The following is a 19,787-nucleotide window of genomic DNA, read 5'->3' as shown; positions in this document are numbered from 1 at the left end:
TTTTTATTTGCGATTCAAATTACATAAGTTAGTCTTTATGAAAATATTTCTTTTTAATTTTTTTTATATGACATCACTCAGCTTAAAGAGTTTCTTTTATATGTATAAATAACAAAAAAACGACAACAAATAAAATTAGACTAATCAATGTAAATTTTTAGATTAGTTTTGAATACATTGTTTTATATAAAACATATTTCACAAAATAATTTCAAGTTACTACCACCAACTGGGGGAAAATCGGGTCTAAAGTCTGAATAGGTACAGGAGATTTTAGAGCAATACATTTGGAAGTCGGTGTACTAATTGTTTTGTTCTGTTCCTGTTTTAACCGAAGTCATCCAAAATATTTTTGCAATTATTTTTTGCTTAGATGAGACATGAGATTATTTTTTTCAAATTTAAAATCGTAAATATACGTAAATATATCCATTTAAAGCGCTAGGCATTTTGCGGACCTGTTAACTAAAATTATAATAATTTTCCCTAATAAGCCAAATAAATGCTGATATTTGCCGAATACAAATTTTAATGCATTTTATCGATTACTAAGTATTCAACTGTTCTACTATTTCCACAACCAAATCTGAATTTCCAGACCAAAATATGATTATTTTTTTCAATTTCGGGAATTCCCGGGACAAATTATGGAAAATCCCGGGATTCGGGAATTCCCGGTTTTGGAAAAATCCCGGGATTTTTGTCCCGGGAATTCCCGGGATGGACGCACTAAATTCAGCTCATCACTTGTTTGAAGGGAAAGCTAGGTCATGGTTTATGGAAATTAATGCAAATAATGAGTTAGAAACTTGGGAAAATGTTGTCAGTGAGTTGAAACTAGAATTTCTTCCACCTGATCTTGATTATTTTTATGAACGGCAGTTGCATTTGCGTAAGCAAGCTGCGAGGGAAAAGTTTCAAGATTATTATTTTGATATGATTCGACTCTTTAGAAATTTGTCTAGTCCGATGGAGGAGGACAGAAAGTTTAAAATTATTTTTCGTAATGCTCGAAGCGAGTACAAAAGCGCTATGCTAGCTGCAAACGTTAAAACTCTCCCAGCTATGAAGGAATTTGGGAAAAACTTTGACGCCATCAACTGGCAATGGTACACTAAGGGTGAAAAAGACAGTCCCCGAGGAACACGAACAAATGATAGGCAGATAAACGAAATCAAAACAGAGAGAAGAAACCCAAACCCGATGAACAATGCTGGAAATTATCAAAACAATAATCGTCCATGGAATAAGGGAGAGAATTTCTCGAGAGAGTTTAGAAACACAAATCGTCCAAATCCAAATTACAGAAATGGTCAGAATAAGCAGAATCCACCAACTAAACCAGAAAATTCGTTGCAAAAAGAGCCCGAGCGGAAGCCATTGCAAAAAACTAGTCAACCTGATCCAGGGCCTAGTACAAATCTAAATACTTTGGAAAAGATTTTAAAGTCTTATGTCCCGTTACGTAAAGGTACTTGTTTTAATTGCCATAATTTTGGGCACAACTTTTATCAATGTAAACAGGAAAAGCAAATATTTTGTGAAGAGTGTGGTTTTCCTGGATTTTTAAAATGTGATTGTCCTTTTTGTCCAACAAAAAACTCAGAGAAGGCTGCTCAATGAGGCAGAGTAGTCGAAAGGAATTACCTGAAAGCCCTCTTGAAGAAAATTCCACCAAAAGTATTCTTACGCAGCTCGGTTACGCGCACGTGGAGGCTGAATCTAACGATGATGGGGAGGTCAACACAATTTTTCTCCACCCACATGGTGATAACAGGCCATTTGTGCGAATCGACTTGCTAGGAATCCAAATAACTGCACTTTTAGACAGCGGGGCAAATAGAAACATTTTAGGGAAAAATTCACATAAACTCGTCACGAATTTGAATTTGAACTGTTCACCGTCGGACATGTCTTTGATTACTGCCGAAGGTCATCCAGTAGAAGTTGCAGGAGAGATTGATATTCCAGTTTCTTTTAACGGAACTACAAAGATCGTCTCTTTTGTAGTCGCGCCCTCTCTCAAGCGACAGTGCTATCTTGGAATGTCGTTTTGGGACCAATTCGGTATCTATCCTTCTCTCCGAGAGTCGTTTATCGAAACAATTGATGACTCTGAGGAGCAGATCGATGATGAAGTTCTGTTGACTCCCAAACAACAAGCCGAGTTAGAACAAATTAAATCTTTATTTCTGGTACCAAAGCCTGGTGATATCGGCTGTACAAAGTTGTTAACTCACACTATTGAACTTAGTGACGAATACCGTGACAAACCACCAATTAGACAAAACCCATACCCATGGAGTCCCGAAGTTCAACGAAAAATAGGAATTGCTTTAGATAATATGATTAGGGATGATATTGTAGAACCGTCTACTTCAGAATGGTCTCAACCAGTAGTACCTGTTTCAAAAAGAGACAGCGATGCTGTACGCCTCTGTCTCGACGCGAGAAAGCTGAATGAGCGCACTAAGCGTGACGCTTATCCGCTTCCGCATCAAAATCGCATTTTAAGCAGACTTGGTTCTTGCAAATATCTTACCACCATTGATCTTAGTCAAGCCTTTCTCCAAATACCGCTTAGCCCCGAATCTAGGCCATTTACAGCATTTTCCATACCTGGACGTGGATTGTTTCATTTTAAGAAACTACCGTTCGGGTTAGCAAACAGTCCAGCCAGTTTGAGCAAATTGATGGACAAAGTGCTAGGATTCGGTGTGCTTGAGCCAAATATATTTGTGTACTTGGATGACATAGTTGTCGCAAGTCACACGTTTGAAGAACACGTTGAACATTTGAAAGAGTTAGCTAGAAGGTTGAATGAAGCTGATTTGAGAATCAATTTACAAAAATCCAAATTTTGTGTCCCGGAATTGCCCTACTTAGGTTACATTTTATCAAAAGACGGTCTTAGGCCCAATCCTGATCGCGTTCACGCGATTGTTGTGTATGAGGTCCCTAAGTCTGTTCGTGCGTTGCGCAGATTTCTCGGTATGGCGAACTATTATCGACGATTTATCAATAATTTCAGCGAATTGACATCGCCACTCACAGATCTACTCAAAAACAAACCTAAAAAGGTTGAGTGGACTGCTGAGGCTGATCTGGCATTCCGGACCATTAAGGAGAAATTGATTAGCGCTCCTGTAATGTCAAACCCTGATTTCAAATTACCTTTTACGGTGCAAACCGATGCAAGCGATCACGCAATTGCGGGGGTGCTTACTCAAGTTCAGAACGGAGAGGAGAAGGTCATAGCGTATCATTCAGAAAAGTTAAAAGGCGCGGAACTTAACTATCACGCCGCGGAAAAGGAGGGATTAGCAGCTCTGAGGTGTATAGAAAAGTTTCGATGTTATATCGAGGGGAGTAAATTTACACTAGTGACCGACTCGTCAGCTTTAACATTCATTATGCGCTCCAAATGGAAGACTTCTTCAAGGTTGTCACGTTGGAGCATAATTTTACAACAATATCATATGATCATAAAACACCGAAAGGGAAAAGAAAACGTTGTTCCAGACGCTCTCTCCCGATCTTTAGAAATCGCGGAGATTGACGATGGTAGCGATTGGTATTCTAAACTTTACGCTTCTGTAAAACGAGATCCTGAAAATTATATTGACTTCAAAATAGAAAATAATGTCCTTTACAAACTAGTTTCTTCACAGTCCGATGTATTAGATTACGCGTTTGACTGGAAGCAATGTGTACCGACTTCTAAAAGAGCAGACATTTTAGTCAAAGAACATGATGAAGCATTCCATGTTGGCTACGAAAAGACTGTTGCGAAAATTAAAGAAAGGTTTTATTGGCCACGAATGGCAGCTGAAATTAAGAAATATGTAATGAACTGTGAAACTTGTAAGAGAATAAAACATTCAACAATTTCGGTTGTCCCAGAAATGGGCAATCAACGGATTACAACCAAACCATTTCAGATTCTAACAATCGACTACATACAATCTCTTCCGAGGAGTGCCAAGGGCAATGCACATCTGCTCGTCCTGATGGACGTGTTCTCTAAGTACTGTCTGTTGGTCCCTGTCCGGAAGATCTGTGCAAGTAGTGTTTGTGAGATTCTAGAACAGTTCTGGTTCCGTCGTTTATCTGTACCTCAGTACCTGATATCAGATAACGCAACAACATTCCAATCTAAAGAATTTCAACAACTATTGAACAAATATGAAATACAACATTGGGCTAGCGCAAGACACCGTAGTCAAGCGAACCCCACGGAAAGACTGAACAGGACGATAAATGCAATGATTAGAAGTTATGTTAGGGAGAATCAGAGACTTTGGGATACGCGAATCTCCGAGGTGGAATTTGTGCTGAACAACACCGTTCACGCGACTACCAAGTACACCCCGTACAGGGTGATCTTCGGGCATGAGATCGTTACCAAGGGCTCCGAGCATCGACTCCAATCCTCACTGGAATTGAGTGATGAAGAGAGGATGGAGCGGATGCAGATCGTCAGTAGATCGGTTCACCAGAGAGTTGTTGACCATCTACGAAAGGCGCACGAAGAGACGAAGAGACGTTACGATTTGAGGCACAAACGTTACGCCCCGACCTTTGACGTCGGGCAGAAAGTGTACAAACGTACGTTCCGTCAGTCTTCCGCCGGCGACCACTTTAACGCGAAGCTTGGAGAAGTGTACGAACCGGTGGTGATTCTCGCGAAGAAAGGTTCTTGTGCGTATGAAGTTGGTGATGACGCAGGGAAAAGTCTTGGTGTCTTTTCCGCTGGCGATTTAAAAGCATAATTTTTTGCATGTTTTATGCTAGAAGTGATAGAACGTTGGTGTAAACGATTTGTGATGGGAAAGTTGAGAGCCGATTTCTGTTATCAGCATGTAGAAAGTCGGTTCCTCACACCGTTTCAGCTATTGTTTCGACCCAGCCGTTCTTATCATAGAATGGTATCCCGGGATGATGAACAAGAAAAGGAGAGGAATATGGATAACGATTGGAGATGGAATAATTGAAGGTCAGTTTGCCTATTGTTAAAGGGTACCAAAACAAAACAGTAAAGCTTTACAATTTTTATACTCTTCTGTGATATATTTATTTTCTTTTGTGTCTTTTAATCGCATTGTTCTTGATCGTAAACAGTTCTTTTGGTCATGGAATAGCGAGTTGTGGGCGGACAAAATGAATTTATTTATTTATCTCTGAGTTTTTGTTACAGAAAATGTTTGTGGGTAGCTTTTGAAGCACCAGTATTTATGTTTTTATGCTGTATTATTTTAACTTCGTCACAAGGACGCTTGTGAACGTTGAATCCATTGAAGGAGGAGCAATTTTAAACTGTTTCTTATTTATACACCACCAAATTAAGTACAAATACACCAAATTTGATTCCCTTCTGTTTAAGAATCCACGTACGAAGTCAACCCTATTTAACTGATCTTGGCCAGTCTTTTAAAGTAAAAATCGATACATTACGACTTCGTATCTGCGCAAAAATTGTTCGTTTTCTTAAACTGGATCGAATCAAATACGCAACAAAAGTAAATTTTGCGATATGAATTGAAAATGTAAGGCTATAGTTTGCAGTGTCACTCTAGTTAGTGCTCACAAGTGCAACATAATACCACCCAAAACGAATCCGCGCGCTTAATTAATAAAAATTTAAATTTGTAGAAGTATTCCGGAATACAGTAAGAATTCATATTTTTTTTGTAATTTTAATGTGTAATTTATTGTTTGATGTTTATTGTTTGTTAATGATTGTTTCCCATCTTTTGATGCGAGTATAATATTTCAGTCGAAGATCATTTCGTTTCTTCACTTATGCACAGTTTGAACGGATTGATTGTAAGGGTACAGTTGCGGCATTTTGTTTGATTCTAATCTTATTCAAAAAACAAAAAAAATATCTAACAATATTTTTTTTCCCCGAGCGGTGCGGTAGTGTGACCAACCACCTTGGTATGCCCACATCGTCTCATAAACCTTCCCTGAACACTCGGGTCATTTCAAGAGGTCGACCACTTAGAAAAGCTAGAGTTAGGGTAGTTTTTCAACCAAGAAACGCAAAATAAGCACAACATTTGCAAATATAATAAATCTGCACCAATTCGTCAAACAACAGTCGTTTTGAATTTAAATAGCTAGAAAAAAAAGTAATAGAATGGCACAAGAGATTTGCATCACACATCACATTAGGCATTGTTTTCAGTAGCGACAACTTGGCTACTCTTATCAACACCCACGAAACGCAGAGATGAACGCAACCTCGACTTCTGCGTGATCTTCGAGGGCTCTTCGGAGTCTGGACGGGATCGACTCGTCCACTTGCTTGAGCACCAGGAAGGAGTCCACACGCTCACGAAGATCCACACCAGTGAGTGGAACCGCGATTTAAGAACCTCCCACGAGGTCGAGGAAGCCCGAAAGCCACCGTCTACGGCTGAGGGATTGCGCGATCGTACGGCCATCCGTAACCTGGCCAAGTCCCGCGAGTTCTAGTGTTCGACCAGCACGTTAATTACCCTGGAGTGCCCCTTGGCAAGTGTTCCTGCTAGCCACGAGCTAAGCATCGGTGGGCTCCGTTACACATAGCCACCGCCACGAACCGCACCGAAGTGTGCCTGGACGTGCACGACAACCACGCACGGTCCATCGAACGTCCCGGATCGTCTACTACGGGTACGGAAGCGAGTACGAGAGACGCCGTGTCACGAGGTTCCGGACGGGAACGTGACTGCGGCGAAGGCTACGGTGTTCCACGCCGGAACGCTATAAGTCCGGCAACACGAGGAGGAGACGGCAGGCAACGAGAGGTCCCAGGTCGAGGACGGGGGACAGAGCGTGGACGAGATCCGACCACCCACGCGTCGGGGAATGCACCAGATCCCGATGTCCACGAGCGACGCCGAGAGTAGCTGATCAGCGGGCCCATACACTGACACCACACAAGTAAGTCCGGTTAGGTAGCGTATAGGGAGTAGGTTGTTAGGGCAGATTCTCAAATAAACGTGCCATGAAAACGTAGAAGTGGTCTTTTCCCTCTTTGCTTTCAAATGAAGATTAACTGAGTGAGCCGACCCTGGGTGTTCTTGGGGGGTTTTGTGCGACTGAGCGGGTTGTAACTAAGGGAAAGTTACAAGTCAAATCAAACATTTGAAAGCCATTAAAAATTATTGAAAAAAATACTTTGTTTGCTAGAGAGAACTGCACGATACAGGCATAACAAGAATCAAGTAACCCCTACTAAATTTGATATAAAATTTAAAGAATATTTGTTAATAATACGCAGACAACAACCAAATACTTATATCCATTATTATCAGAAAAAAAAAACTGGAAAACAGTGCATTCTTAATCCAGGTTTCTCCAGAATTCACAACTTGACACAAACCTGAATTCCGTCGGGGAATTCCAAGCTTAATTTAGCTGAGGAATATACAAATAACCAGTCCGTGTCCAGATTTCACCAGACTGAGCAAACTGAATGAAATTGCGCCATTGCACAAAACCTGTCTGATACGTAATTGCAGTTGTCTAGTCTCGTCTCAGAATAAAATACAAATAAATACATGTTTTATGTCCTTCTAATGTTTCAAAATTATATCATCGAGTTTGTTTAGTGTGTCACAGTGTAATGTCCAGAAAGTTCGTCATTTGCATCACTCATTTGCATTCAAATTCCCCCCAAAAAAAAATTGCTCCTTAGAGACAGACGATGCAGAAATGCATTTGCATTCGCATTCCCATTCGATCGTTCTCTCATACAAATTGTGTTCGATTCCAGTTTTAACCGGTTCGGCTGAACAAATCCCAAAAACCTGTATTTTTGCCGGGGTCTGCCAATCCGGTTCGCACCGGTCCAAGGTGAGAGCCGAACTTTTTTATGATGATGCCATATCCTACATCTGACTTGGGAAGCTGTGTTTGTTGATATGTTTAGTCTTGTGCAAAGTCAAGTGGGCAGTTTAGTCAAATGCGTTCTTGAAGCACAAGAATATTGAACTCAATGCAGTATCCTTTCGAATGGGTTGCAATTGGTAATATAAATTTAGAAGGGAAAACTATCTTGTGTTTTTCGACTTAAAAAAAATCAAATTCAATGAATAAAAAGAATAAAATTGAAAAACAACGATAACATTTTTTCTTGTAAAAAAAAAAATTAAGAAAATTAAGCTTACTATTAATGGGTTACAAAATTAAAATACTTTTCAAAAGCTAAAATTTAATGTCCTGTTCTGTGCTATGAACCATAATTAAATGCAAGATGGAAATACATGCTTTTCCCCTATTATGCCAGTTTTAAAATTTGATGATGCTCTCGATCATAGAGCAATGACGAAGCATTTTCTAAGGTAAAGAAAGTTCGATCGCAATATCCCGAGAAGAAAGCAACTACAATGGTCATATTCATCTAGATTTTTTTAAAGCTTTGTAGTTTGTACAATGTAGCAAAACTTCAAAACCATTGTCAAAAAAATGTTGAATTTTTTTTAAATTAGTATAAAATATTATTAAGGAATATTTATGAAATCATGATTTATTAATTTTTAACCTCGCAAAATGGTTTTAAATTTGTACTTGTTTTTACTTTGTACTCTATGTAGCAAAACTTCAAAACGCTTGTCAAAAAAATGATTTTTTTTTGAAATTAATATAAAATATTATTAAGGAATATTTGTGCAATCATGATTTATTAATTTATAAATCTCGCAAAATTAATAAAACATATAAAAAGTACTCAAATAAACTTTAAAAATGTATAAACTTTGTTGTAGGAACTTTGTTTGTACTTCGTACTGTTCGGCAATAACAAACACCATTCATGAGGCATAAAACAGGTTCAAGATTTCCAGAACTTTCCGGTGAAGGATACATTTTAGCGCCAAACATCTAAACCAGTATGGGTTTGCCAAAATAAAGGTGTTGAGGATTAGTGTCCCAAGATTGGTGCTACTGAATGTTTGAAAAAAATCATGTTGAAATATTATTTTTTTTCATTACGTTTGTGTTCTGGGTTAGAAATTGGACTCTATGGAAAATATAATTTTGATTCTTTTATCAGACTACCATAAACCGGAGTGACATTGGTAAGATTTCAATTTATTTTTGGAATCTTTTTCTCAAGATTATTATTTTTAATACATGTACTGAGGTAGGCCACACAGAAAAAAAGTTTTTTCAATAAATAGTGTTTAAAAAAATAGTTGCGTTGAAAATTTATTTTTTGAATTCCGGTGTGACTATAGTCAGTTCATTTCTCATCAAATGAACCATCACTAAGGTTGCTGATATATTTTCTAAGAAAAAAGGGAACAATGTTTATATTAAGTCAACTAAGTTTACCAGTTTTTAACAAAATACATAAAAAACTTAAGTAAAATTGTTAAAAAATCAAATTTTTTCCTGAAATTCGTTAATCCAGTTTTATTTATAAAATTATCGATTCATATTGCATTTTAAACTGAATTCGAAGCAAAAATCAAAAGTTTTCTCAATTTATATGAAATTTGTTGTACTGAAGATGCCCAAACATTTTGAGATTTTTACATTTTTGGATTTTTATTGATTCTGCTTCTAAAAACACATAATAATTATTATTTACGAACTAATATTACCTTCTCCTTCTGGAAAATTATCCAAAGAATTCGAAAATGCATTCCGAGGATATTTGAGGATATGAAAATACTGCTATTTATCGATATTTAATTAATTCATAATTTATAAATTTATAAAAACTTCTTCTAGGATTACTTTGAACACTTCTTTTCCACCGTCAGTATGATTGCATACCAATCCGTACGTATTTAAAAAATCTCAAACCAATCAAAGTCACTCCGTTTTACGGTACTAATAATAATATAGTCTAATAAATTTTATGAATGTTTGAAAAAATTACTGTCTTTACAACACTAAAGTTATGCCGTTGACTAGAGGTTTCGATACGCCGAATAGCTCTTTTGGAGGGGTTTTTTTCAAGAGAATGCCAAAAATACACTGGATAGCCTCAAAAATAGTTTTATTATACATCAAAATATTCGCAAGAGTCTGACCTACACGCCTCGTGTGTCCAAATAAATCGCCAAAATGGGTTATGTGCCTTAAAAGTGTCCTAAATGCATTTAAATAATCATCAAAAATAAAATAAATTGGAATGCTCGGAAAACTATGACCGTAAAACTTCGGACGAATGATTCACCCGACATTTTGTTGTGGAATTGTCATACTTGAAGCCTATTGTATGGGTTGTTGCCCAAATTTGCCCGAGGCTTTGTATACCGAGCTCGAAAAGTAGCTAAATTATCACAAAATTTTGCTATAACTCATCATATAAAGCTCCTATCAATTTGGTGTCTTCGACAAAGTTGTTTGTTTTGATATCATTGACAATTCTTCTGAACATTGTAATCGTCTAAAATCAAAATTTAACATGGTTTCTGTCAAAAAACTGTTTTTTGGCAGGGATTTATGAAAAAGGTTCAAAAACTGGTATTCAACGCAAAGATAGAGCTTTGACGTCTTGGACAAAGTTTGTGGAAATTTTCTGCCCTACAACTTTGCCGAAGACACCAAAGCTCTATCTCTTAACTGTCAAAAGTTATAAATTCCATAGCCTGCTGTGATAATATTTTGAAAAACAAATTTGACCAAAAGTAGACCATGACAATGCTGAACAAAGTTGTAGAACATGTCAAAGCTCGAAAATGCTTACTTTTAGCTCTAATCAATTAAGTTCGTCAAAACAGCCTTTTGAACCACTGTGCGCCCTTTGGAGAAAACCCATTCAGACATGCCTATTTTTTATCAAAGCTGTTTTTGACCTTAAAGTTCATGTTTCCTCTCTATTTGGGCATGCGCAGCATATTTTATAAATTTGTGTAAGTCACTTTAAGATTTTGACTAAGCCACGTTTGTCCTTGTTTGACCTTGAATAAACAAAATATAGAGCACGCAATGTAAACAATAACAAACACGTTTCGTTTACCTGACCATTATGTGCATTGTCCCGAAGTTTGGTTGAATTTGTTTGCCGAAGTCCCGAGTTATAGTTTTTTTTTACACCAGTCGGACATGTACTTCTGTCAAACACGTTCTGACTAAAATCCCTTTGGTCAGTTGTCGCACTTACACCAATTTGCAGGGTGTGTCAAGATGGCACGATCACAATGAAACTTCTTTCATGTAAAAAGTGACAGTTTTTGTTGAATATCTCAGGATTGAAGTCGAATTTGGGAATCTGTAAAAAACAAAAGGTGAAGCATTGAGAGCTGCAGAAAATGACATTCTTGAATCAATTTTGCCCAAAATCGACGTGCGAAAAGATACCACGATCGCGATGATAGAAAGATTTTGCGATTTAAAGACCTAACAATTTGAAAAAAGAAATTAACATTTCAAGGGAATAGCATGCCGGCGACTAAAAATTTTTAAAAGGAAAAAAAATAAAAAAAAAATTTGGAAGTGTTGCTAATTTTATGTAAAAAAAATCAATGATTTTGGAAAACTTTTGAAACACGGTTGAAAAAAATATCTTAATTATCAGATGCAAAATCTGATTTGAAGTAAAATAAAACTTTACAGAAATTATGATCAAGCAGAGTTCGGAAAACCAAGAATAACATAAAACAAGAGAAGTCAAGTTTTCCGTAGAAAAAAAGTTGCTCAAAATGAGATCCTAGTTTGAAAAAATGTAATTTTTTCTACCAATTTTCTTCAGGAGTAAAAAATTTAAAGCTTTCCTCAAGAATTTGACAGTTACAAAGTCTCGATTCAGTGACAGTACGGTACATAGCTTACATGTTTAATGTTAATGTTGACATTCCATATGTCATCTTCCCAAGGTGTCTTAATTAGATACAGTCATCCCGAATTTTATTTATTTGACTTCTTGAATTGGATGAAATGTGAAAGATTATCAGTATTAAGATATTAACTGATAATCATTCACGCCAGTTAAAACTGTACAAGAAGTATTAGTGCTATAGCAATAAATATATTTATTTCGTAGTTTTCGAGAAATTTCAATTCATAGTCAAATCATGGGCGTTAGAAAGTTTAAGCCATAATCGATTTTTCAAGTCCATCCTTTAACACTGTAACTCGAATGGCACGTCGACGGTAAGATGACCTGCTTGTTTACAGTTTCCTCAAGATCTGCATTTTAACTTGTAGGCGCCGTTGATGGCCAAGATTGCGATCCTGTTAAGCAATGCAAGGGCATCCATATCTCAAGACTTGCCAGGTCAACAAATTAAGTGCGGATCCTTCATCTCAACTTGCAGTAGAACCTAGGCCCAACTTCAAGACACAACCCTTTCCATCCTCTGCCCGGCCTTTGCCACGTAGCCATCATCGCGATGTCGTGGACATTCCTCCGTTACGAGTCAACCTCTCTCTGTCCGAAAGAAAAAGCAAAGGATCAAACTGCACTCTCCCCACGCCAATCCGATCCGTATTTTACTGGCCAAATTTCCATCCCAACCGGGGGAACCACGCCAGAGGACGTGACTTTTTTGACGTAGGCCACCCACACCCGGTGCCCAGTGTGCGCGACGACCCGGGCCGCGTATTTATCCGCAGTATTTGCATAAAACCAACAACGACAACAACCCAGCCTCGGCAAAAGGAACCAGTTTTTTTTTTCGTTGTGCTGGGGTTTCGATTTTGAGTAGCACGCTCCCAGCGCGTGATGGTGATCCAAAGCTCCAAAGCTCCGACGATCACCGATCTGCTTCGTCTCCGTCACCGTTTTGGTCGCGATCGTGCTCCGAGGGTATAAATAGAGGGTTCGTGTCCCGCCGCAGCCATCATTTCCAAAGTGACCGTCGTTCTAAATTGAAAGGGGAGAGAGACGCTCAAGTCTTCTCCGTTGGAAGTTAGTTTTTTGTTTCGACCTCGTGGTAGTGAAAAAAGAGATTGGTGTCAATGTTATTGGTTCGATCAGACTCGGCGCTTAAGTTCGTTCCATCTGTAAGGTAAGAAGATGATTCAGAACGAGGAAGTCCAGTTATCGAAGGTTGATCGATGTCGTTCCGTTCGTTGTTGTTCTGGGAGTTTCCAGTGAATTTGTGTGTGTGTTTTTTTTCCTCCCCATGAAATCAGTCAAACCAGTTTTGTGCGCTCATTCGACAAATCTACATAAAGATAAAACGAGAAATCAATTTAAATTTGTGAAACTTGCAAAACAGACATGTCGAAGAAAGAAAGGCTGATGCAACATGGGCCTGACAAAGCGTCATCTTACACTCAGGCGCAAGTGAGTGCATTCAAGAAGTGAACAAACGAGTTTATTTAATTGTGAAGTTATTCAAATTTAAACCACCTCGAAGATCGATCTGACGGTGGATATTGCGAGTTGGTATTCGCGGCGGATTAAATTAAAATGTTAAGGATAATCAAGTAACATAATTTGCACTACCATGCGCCTCCATCATGCCGATTTTAAGATTCACTCAATTTGAATTTATTGTGACCTGTTTCTTCATGTTAAAGTATTGGGGAAACCTTTTAATTTTTTTTTTCTTTAAGGGTGCACAGCAACCAAGGAAGTTGTTGTCTTCTTATTCTAAAATTGTCAAACTTACGGACCCAATCCTGCAAGAATCTGATTGTAAAAATAGTCAAACCTTGTTGTAAATAACTACGAAGACAGTAATTTAGGGGATGAATAAAAAAATATATCGATAGTTCCCGCAGTTTTGAAGATACTAAAATGTATGTAACAGAAATCTCGGTGCAAAAGCTATGGTTGATGTGTACCGTTAAGGGAGACGGAAACTTATACAGCAGACGTTCACTTTTCGTCTCTTTGGTGAAGCTTCAACAGCCACAAATTCAATTATTTAATAAATTAACGATGGAAGTTCATTTTGTAGCTCTTCAAAAAATGAATGAACTTTTCCGGTTCTGCAAAAAAAAATCGATATAAATTAGGCACGGCTGCTGATAAATGCCGCCGATACAGCATATTTTTTATCATAGAAATACACCTTTTTTTGCGCGTAAATTAAAAAAATATAATATTTTGTACAGCTAGATCAAGAGCTTAATTAGTTTTTCCACTTGCTTTTCATACTTTGCGACTTCAATTTCGTTCAAATTTATTTATTTTTTCTGACATTTTTTACTTAATTACTGGAATTTTAGTAAACAACACGATAAAAGCTCAAACCTAACCCTTAACCATAAAAAAAAGGCTCAAAGGTCAATTTTTAAACAAATTTCCGGGTTTTTTAAAGCATTTGAAAAATTGAATAACTGGAAAAATATGACAAAAATGTTATCATAAAAAGAAAAAAATAACTAAACATAGGGGAACTATACCCTTTCTCAGCCTATTTCTATTATCGGCCTATCAGCACTTTGATAATGAATTACAGCTTTCATAAAGTGTGTTTGACTGTTCCAAAGTAATAAATAGCCCAAACAAAAGTGAGCAAGCAACTCTCCATTGTTGATACATCTGAAAATGTTGATTTAATAGCGGAAAATCGGCAAAAGTGATGAGAATTGGTCGAACGGCTTAGAGTGATTAAAATGGGCATATTTCCCCTACAAGTAAATAAAAATACAAAAAATAAGGAAAAAAAACATCAAACAAGGGAATTATAGTACTACAAAGAACAAAATTTGCTCAAAATGACCTCCTGAACGAGGGAAAAATATAAATTTGTAAAAAAAAATTTCTAAATACAGTCCAGACTCGATTAACCGAAGCCTCGATTATCCGAAGTTGCGATTATCCGAAGTTCGATTATCCAAAGTTTTGTATGAGACTTCGGATAATCGTGTTTTTTATTTTCTTTCTTTTTACATCACATTTGAGTTCTGCGACCTCATTTTAGTCAAATTTGAGTTGTTGATTGCCAACAAAATTAAAAAAATGCATTTTTTCAATATTTCATCACCGCCATTTTGGCCGCTATCTTGGATTTTAAAATCTAAATCACTTTAGGCTAGTTTAGGGGTCATACTGATGCTCGACAATCAAAAATAAGACAGAGAAAAAAATAAAAAAGTTTCGATTATCCGAAGTGAAATTTTGCCAATGATAATCGAGTTTGGACTGTATTTGAAAGTATTTTTAAAGCTCAAAAATTGATGGACAAAATATAATTTGGAAAATTGATTCATCAAAGCACTTAAAGAGCGGGGCTGAATTGTAGAGGATATTTTTTCAGCATAACTATAGAAAACATTACGTTAATAAATATTAAGTTAACTATTTAGAATTTTTTTAACAAAGTAAATAAATGTTTTGAGCTTATTTTCTAACTTGAATTATTCATTTTAAAATCTAACTTTAAAGCTTACGACAATTTGAAAAAAAACGTGTATTTAAACAAATTCAAAATATTTTTTTTAACAGTGATAAAAAAGTCATGCCTTGAGCATTTTATGGTAATATCAAAGGTAATATTTTAAAGTTTTCAAAATCTAATCAGCTAGGGGATCGATACACAACCTTCCTTCAGACTGTACCAGTCTGATACCCACTGCCGTGTTATTAAAGTAGTTCGGCACTCCCGTTAAGACTCACTTGTGTTAGAGGGATGGGATACAAGAAATTAAAATTCACCAAAAAATAAAATTTCTAAATTTTTTATTAACCGTTTATCAAACTATTATCTTTAAACTAAAATAAGTATCTCAAAATTTTATCTTTTTAAACAAGAGAGATAGATATCGATATGAAATTTGTGTGAATGAGCTGCATTTTTAATTGTTTTTTTTCCTAATCATAAATATCTTAGAAAATATAAATTATTTGCAATGTTTTATGGTGTTTTTAAAACATAAATCGATTTTTTATAATTTATTCAACCAACATCAACTCTTGACTCAGATCTTTATTTTTACATTTAGAGCAAGTTATTTTTTACAACCATTTTACGGTCATAGACCAAAATACCCCGACATCTCGAAGGATAATAGTTGACCAAATTTCGGTTTACATTTTGAAGATTTCACTAAACATTAATAAGCGATTTAGTTTGCTGAATTTTCTATAAATAGATATGCTGAAATTCCATTAAAACTGCATTCAGCAGGGATGGAATAATAGCAAAAAAATCATTTTCGCTTGCGAACTTTCTTCACCCGCGAAAGAGAGAGGAGATAAATCACGCAAAAGAAAATCGCTCCCGAAATTCTCCAAGAAAATCAATCTGCTAATGATTTTTTGTGAATTTCCTTGTCAGCACCACTTAAACATATTTATTTCACTTTGTTTACACACATTGCCCATCTACAAAATGTGACAGGTCATTTTTCGACGTGTGACGTTACACTTGCAAGTGCAGTAGTGAAAAAGATGTTCCGCCGAATAATCAAGATGATGATTTTTTAGATTTCTTTTACCGATCTTTCGTGCGCGAGAGAGGAGAGCCATGCTCCCTTCGGATTTTTTCCCTTGATGAACGTCCAATGATTTTCTTTCGATGATGATTATTCCATCGCTCGCATTCAGTAATATAATGTATTCAAAAAATATTTAAGTTGTTTTGTTTATTATAAACAAGCTAAAATTTAAAATTATAAGCAGCAATCAAATTATGCAAATTAAGAGCGAGTTTTTCACCAATGTGAAACAGGTCGTATCAAGGTGCTCCGATTTGGATGAAACTTTCAGCGTTTGTTTGTCTATTCATGAGATGATCTCATGCCAAATATGAGCGCTCTACGACGAAGGGAAGTGGGGTAAAACGGGCTTTGAAGTTTGAGGTCCAAAAAAACATGAAAAATCCCGAAAAATCCTAAAATTACTCGCATTTCCGTAAAACTTCACCATTTCCAACTCTCTTAGATGCATTCGAAAGGTCTTTTGAAGCACAAGAACAAAAGAGCAAAAGTTACTCAAAATAACCACATCTGAGCAGTAGTGATATTTTACCATCTTTCATATAAAACTACGACATTCAACCGAAACCATTCTAATAACACCCACCCATCTCTCTTCTCCCCGCACAGGCTGATCAACAACCTGAGCCTACGCAAGGGCAGCCGTACAGGAAACTCGGGCAACCCGCTAGAATTCCAAGTACTCACCCAGATCCAGTACGTGCCCTGAGGAGGAACGAACTGCGTCAACCCGCCCACGGAACTCTCACACTTTTAAATCCCACCCAAACCGCATCAACACTCTCGATACCAAAATGGTGCAGGACAAGTCCCAGCAGAACAAGCACTCGTCGTCGGCGTACAACAAGCCCGACAGCAAGGCACCTTTCGGCAACGCTCAAAAGATGAAATCTGGAACGACGACGGGTTCGTCCACATTCGGCAAAAAGGAGGATTCTCACGGCAAGGCGAACGCAGCCTGGGGATCCACGTTCAAAAGTCGCGACCATTTCGTTAACATGCATTTTTCGTAACTAGGAACTGTTTAAAATGTTGTTAAAGGCTTTCGGACATGTTTCGTTTGCACTGGCTGGGTTGGGGAGAATTTCCTAACCATAATTGCCCCAATTGCAGCGGTGTGAACTATTCGCAAAAAGATGAATTTTGTTAAAACAAGTAAAACTAAATTATTTGCTTACAAATGCTTCATTTGTTATTTATCCGAAATCCAAAACACAAAAAAACGACAAAAATTGAGTAATCTAGTCAGAGTTTATTTAAAATTTCGCGGACGAACCATCCTACAGAGAACTGTGTCCAAATTTCTAGACCATTTCAATTTTTGAAAGACCTGTGTATGGCAAAGGTTTCTTTAGAGAGTGTGTTAAAAAAAGAGAAATAGAGAGAAGTCGAAAAAGCACATAGAAAAAGGAAAGAGAGAGAGAGAACAGGAAGTTAGGAGATTTGTAGCAATTTGGTCAAGCTGATTAGGGTAAGACGTTACAAATGTGAGCTGTAAGCGGTCACCATCCGTGTGGGCACGATGGCAGAGAAAAAGGAACTTAAAATATCTCGTTTCGCAAATAACCAAATAATTAAACTTTAAAAATAAAACTAAACAAAAGAAACTCCAACCCAAACCGGCTCTAACCTGTTTCCCCGTGGTACTGGGAGATGCTCAGTATCTCGTTTTCGTCCAAATCTGGCTGTTGCTGTTGCTGATGCTGCAGTTGAACGCCCAGTGACAGATTGAGTCGGGCGGTTTGGTTGTCTGCTCCGACGACGCCACCTCCTGCACCAGCTGGTGGTGGCCGCAGACGGGACGGATCCAGCAGAGATTGCATCTTGCTCTGCTTCTTGACCGGCGTACGGCTCGGGGACGATTTGCGGCTGTGGCTGAAGGATTTTAGCATTTTTGCCCTAAAATTAGTTGTTTTGGTTTCTTAAACATTTTTCTTGTTTATTGAATCTAACTTACGCATCTGTAATTTTTTTAAGCAGTCTTTGGTACGCCTGATACTCTTCTTCACCAAATTCGTTGGGATCGTGGCGAGCGTGCTCGTACCTGAAACGATATAAATTTCCTTTATCACGTTGGTCCTATGCCGCATCGTTCAGTTATGGTGACCAAGCGGACAACCGGTGTAATCAGTGAACTATACATCGTCAGCTGATGTCGTTGTTGGCAGTTACCAGCGATCCCAAGTACACACTCATTCTCCTCTTATAACTCGGATTTGAATTGACTTATTGAAGATCGTGCCACTTTTGTCGATACTCGCTCTTCGCACAACTCTCTCATGGCCGATATTGAACAACCAGCAAAAACGTTATTTGTAGTTCACGTTGTTATTACCGTTGTCATTGCTTTGTCCGTTTCCAGAATTCAGCGTGTTTCCCACATCCCGTTGATGCTTCTTCCTCCCACAACTGCCTTTTTGCTTTGCCTTTCTTCCCAACAGTAGTAAATCCGTCATTGCCATTGCCCTCAGTGTGCGGAGCAACCCTCCTCAGATACTTACATGTCACAAAACTGATGAATCAACCTTTGTCCCGCCCCATTCAACGGTGCGGCCAGCGATACCAGCAGGAACGCTCTCAAACTATCCCGGGGATGCCGAGTCGTTCCGTCCTGTTTGGCGATCTCTTTCTCTACAAGATAAATTCATTAATTAGGCTCCAATTAAAAGAAATTAACAAATCGCATCCCACCCAGCTCCTTCACGTCGTCCACGGCCTTCATGCGGTAATAGTACGGTGGCAGGTTCGAGTCCGGCCTCAAAATATACTTCTCCCCGTCGTCCTTCTTCGTGTCCCACAGCAGCCTCGGCTCGAAGTAAATTTTCTGAATGGAGTCGATGCGCCTTTCGATCTCCTTCTTGATAGACTTGCGGGCGTCATGGCCGACGGCCACGTGCGGACCCCGCCGTCCTCGCAGCGTGAACCGCACGATCTGGCGCTTGGCCACGATGAAGCAAATGATGACCGCCAGGACTCCTCCGCCGATGAGGAGCACCAGCATTACTCCGGACAGTTCCTCCATTTTGAAGCTGATGATGCTGCTGCTCTTGGTGGTGGACAGCTCCGGCTCGATTTTCTCGAACATGTGGCCGGGTTGGACTGGATTTCGGATTCCGGACGAGGCAAACTAATGAGCACCGATGGCCACGGGATGGGCGATCATTTTTGAGGAAAAATCGATAATCTGTTGTAAAGTGTTTTTCTTTGTGTTTTGGTTTATGACAGTTCAAACCGTCAACAAACATGGCTGATGAAAAATTTAAAGGGCGTAACGACGTTTCTGAACTCCAAAGTTTTTTTTCCAGAAACTTGAAAATTCAATTCAATAATATTCAAAAATTTATTTCTACTATAATGCATGTTTCAAATAAACAATTATTGCAATCTTAGACATAGATAACAAAATCATCCAAATCAATCTTATGTGAATATCGATTATTTCAAGAGTG

At 37.9% G+C, this 19,787-nt stretch overlaps 1 protein-coding gene across 2 annotated transcripts; it reads right to left on the bottom strand.

The window, feature by feature from the left end:
• Window positions 1-17,570: 17,570 nt before the first annotated feature.
• On the bottom strand, window positions 17,571-19,560 carry LOC120414814 (protein C1orf43 homolog). Of its 2 annotated transcripts, none has more exons than XM_039576136.2 (5): window positions 19,030-19,560; window positions 18,840-18,969; window positions 18,296-18,382; window positions 17,969-18,237; window positions 17,571-17,687 (listed from the first exon to the last, which is right to left on the bottom strand). In XM_039576136.2, the coding sequence occupies exons 1-5, from the start codon at window positions 19,421-19,423 to the stop codon at window positions 17,653-17,655; spliced, it is 915 nt and encodes a 304-aa protein (XP_039432070.1). In that variant the 5' UTR covers window positions 19,424-19,560; the 3' UTR covers window positions 17,571-17,652. The 2 variants fall into 2 exon arrangements, with proteins under 2 accessions (XP_039432070.1, XP_039432071.1); XM_039576137.2 differs by having other exon boundaries at window positions 17,571-17,668.
• Window positions 19,561-19,787: the final 227 nt, after the last annotated feature.

This window comes from Culex pipiens, chromosome 3, assembly GCF_016801865.2.
Source record: "Culex pipiens pallens isolate TS chromosome 3, TS_CPP_V2, whole genome shotgun sequence".
Taxonomy (NCBI): Eukaryota; Metazoa; Arthropoda; class Insecta; order Diptera; family Culicidae; genus Culex; species Culex pipiens.
This window is presented reverse-complemented; position numbering and strand designations above follow the sequence as displayed.

Coding starts and splice junctions, on each gene's coding strand:
- LOC120414814 (XM_039576136.2), bottom strand. CDS start 19,423: ATGTTCGAGAAAATCGAGCCGGAGCTGTCCACCACCAAGAGCAGCAGC. Junction 18,970..19,029: donor GGACGACGTGAAGGAGCTGG/GTGGGATGCGAT, acceptor TTTATCTTGTAG/AGAAAGAGATCGCCAAACAG. Junction 17,688..17,968: donor CCAGTACCACGGGGAAACAG/GTTAGAGCCGGT, acceptor CACTCTCTAAAG/AAACCTTTGCCATACACAGG.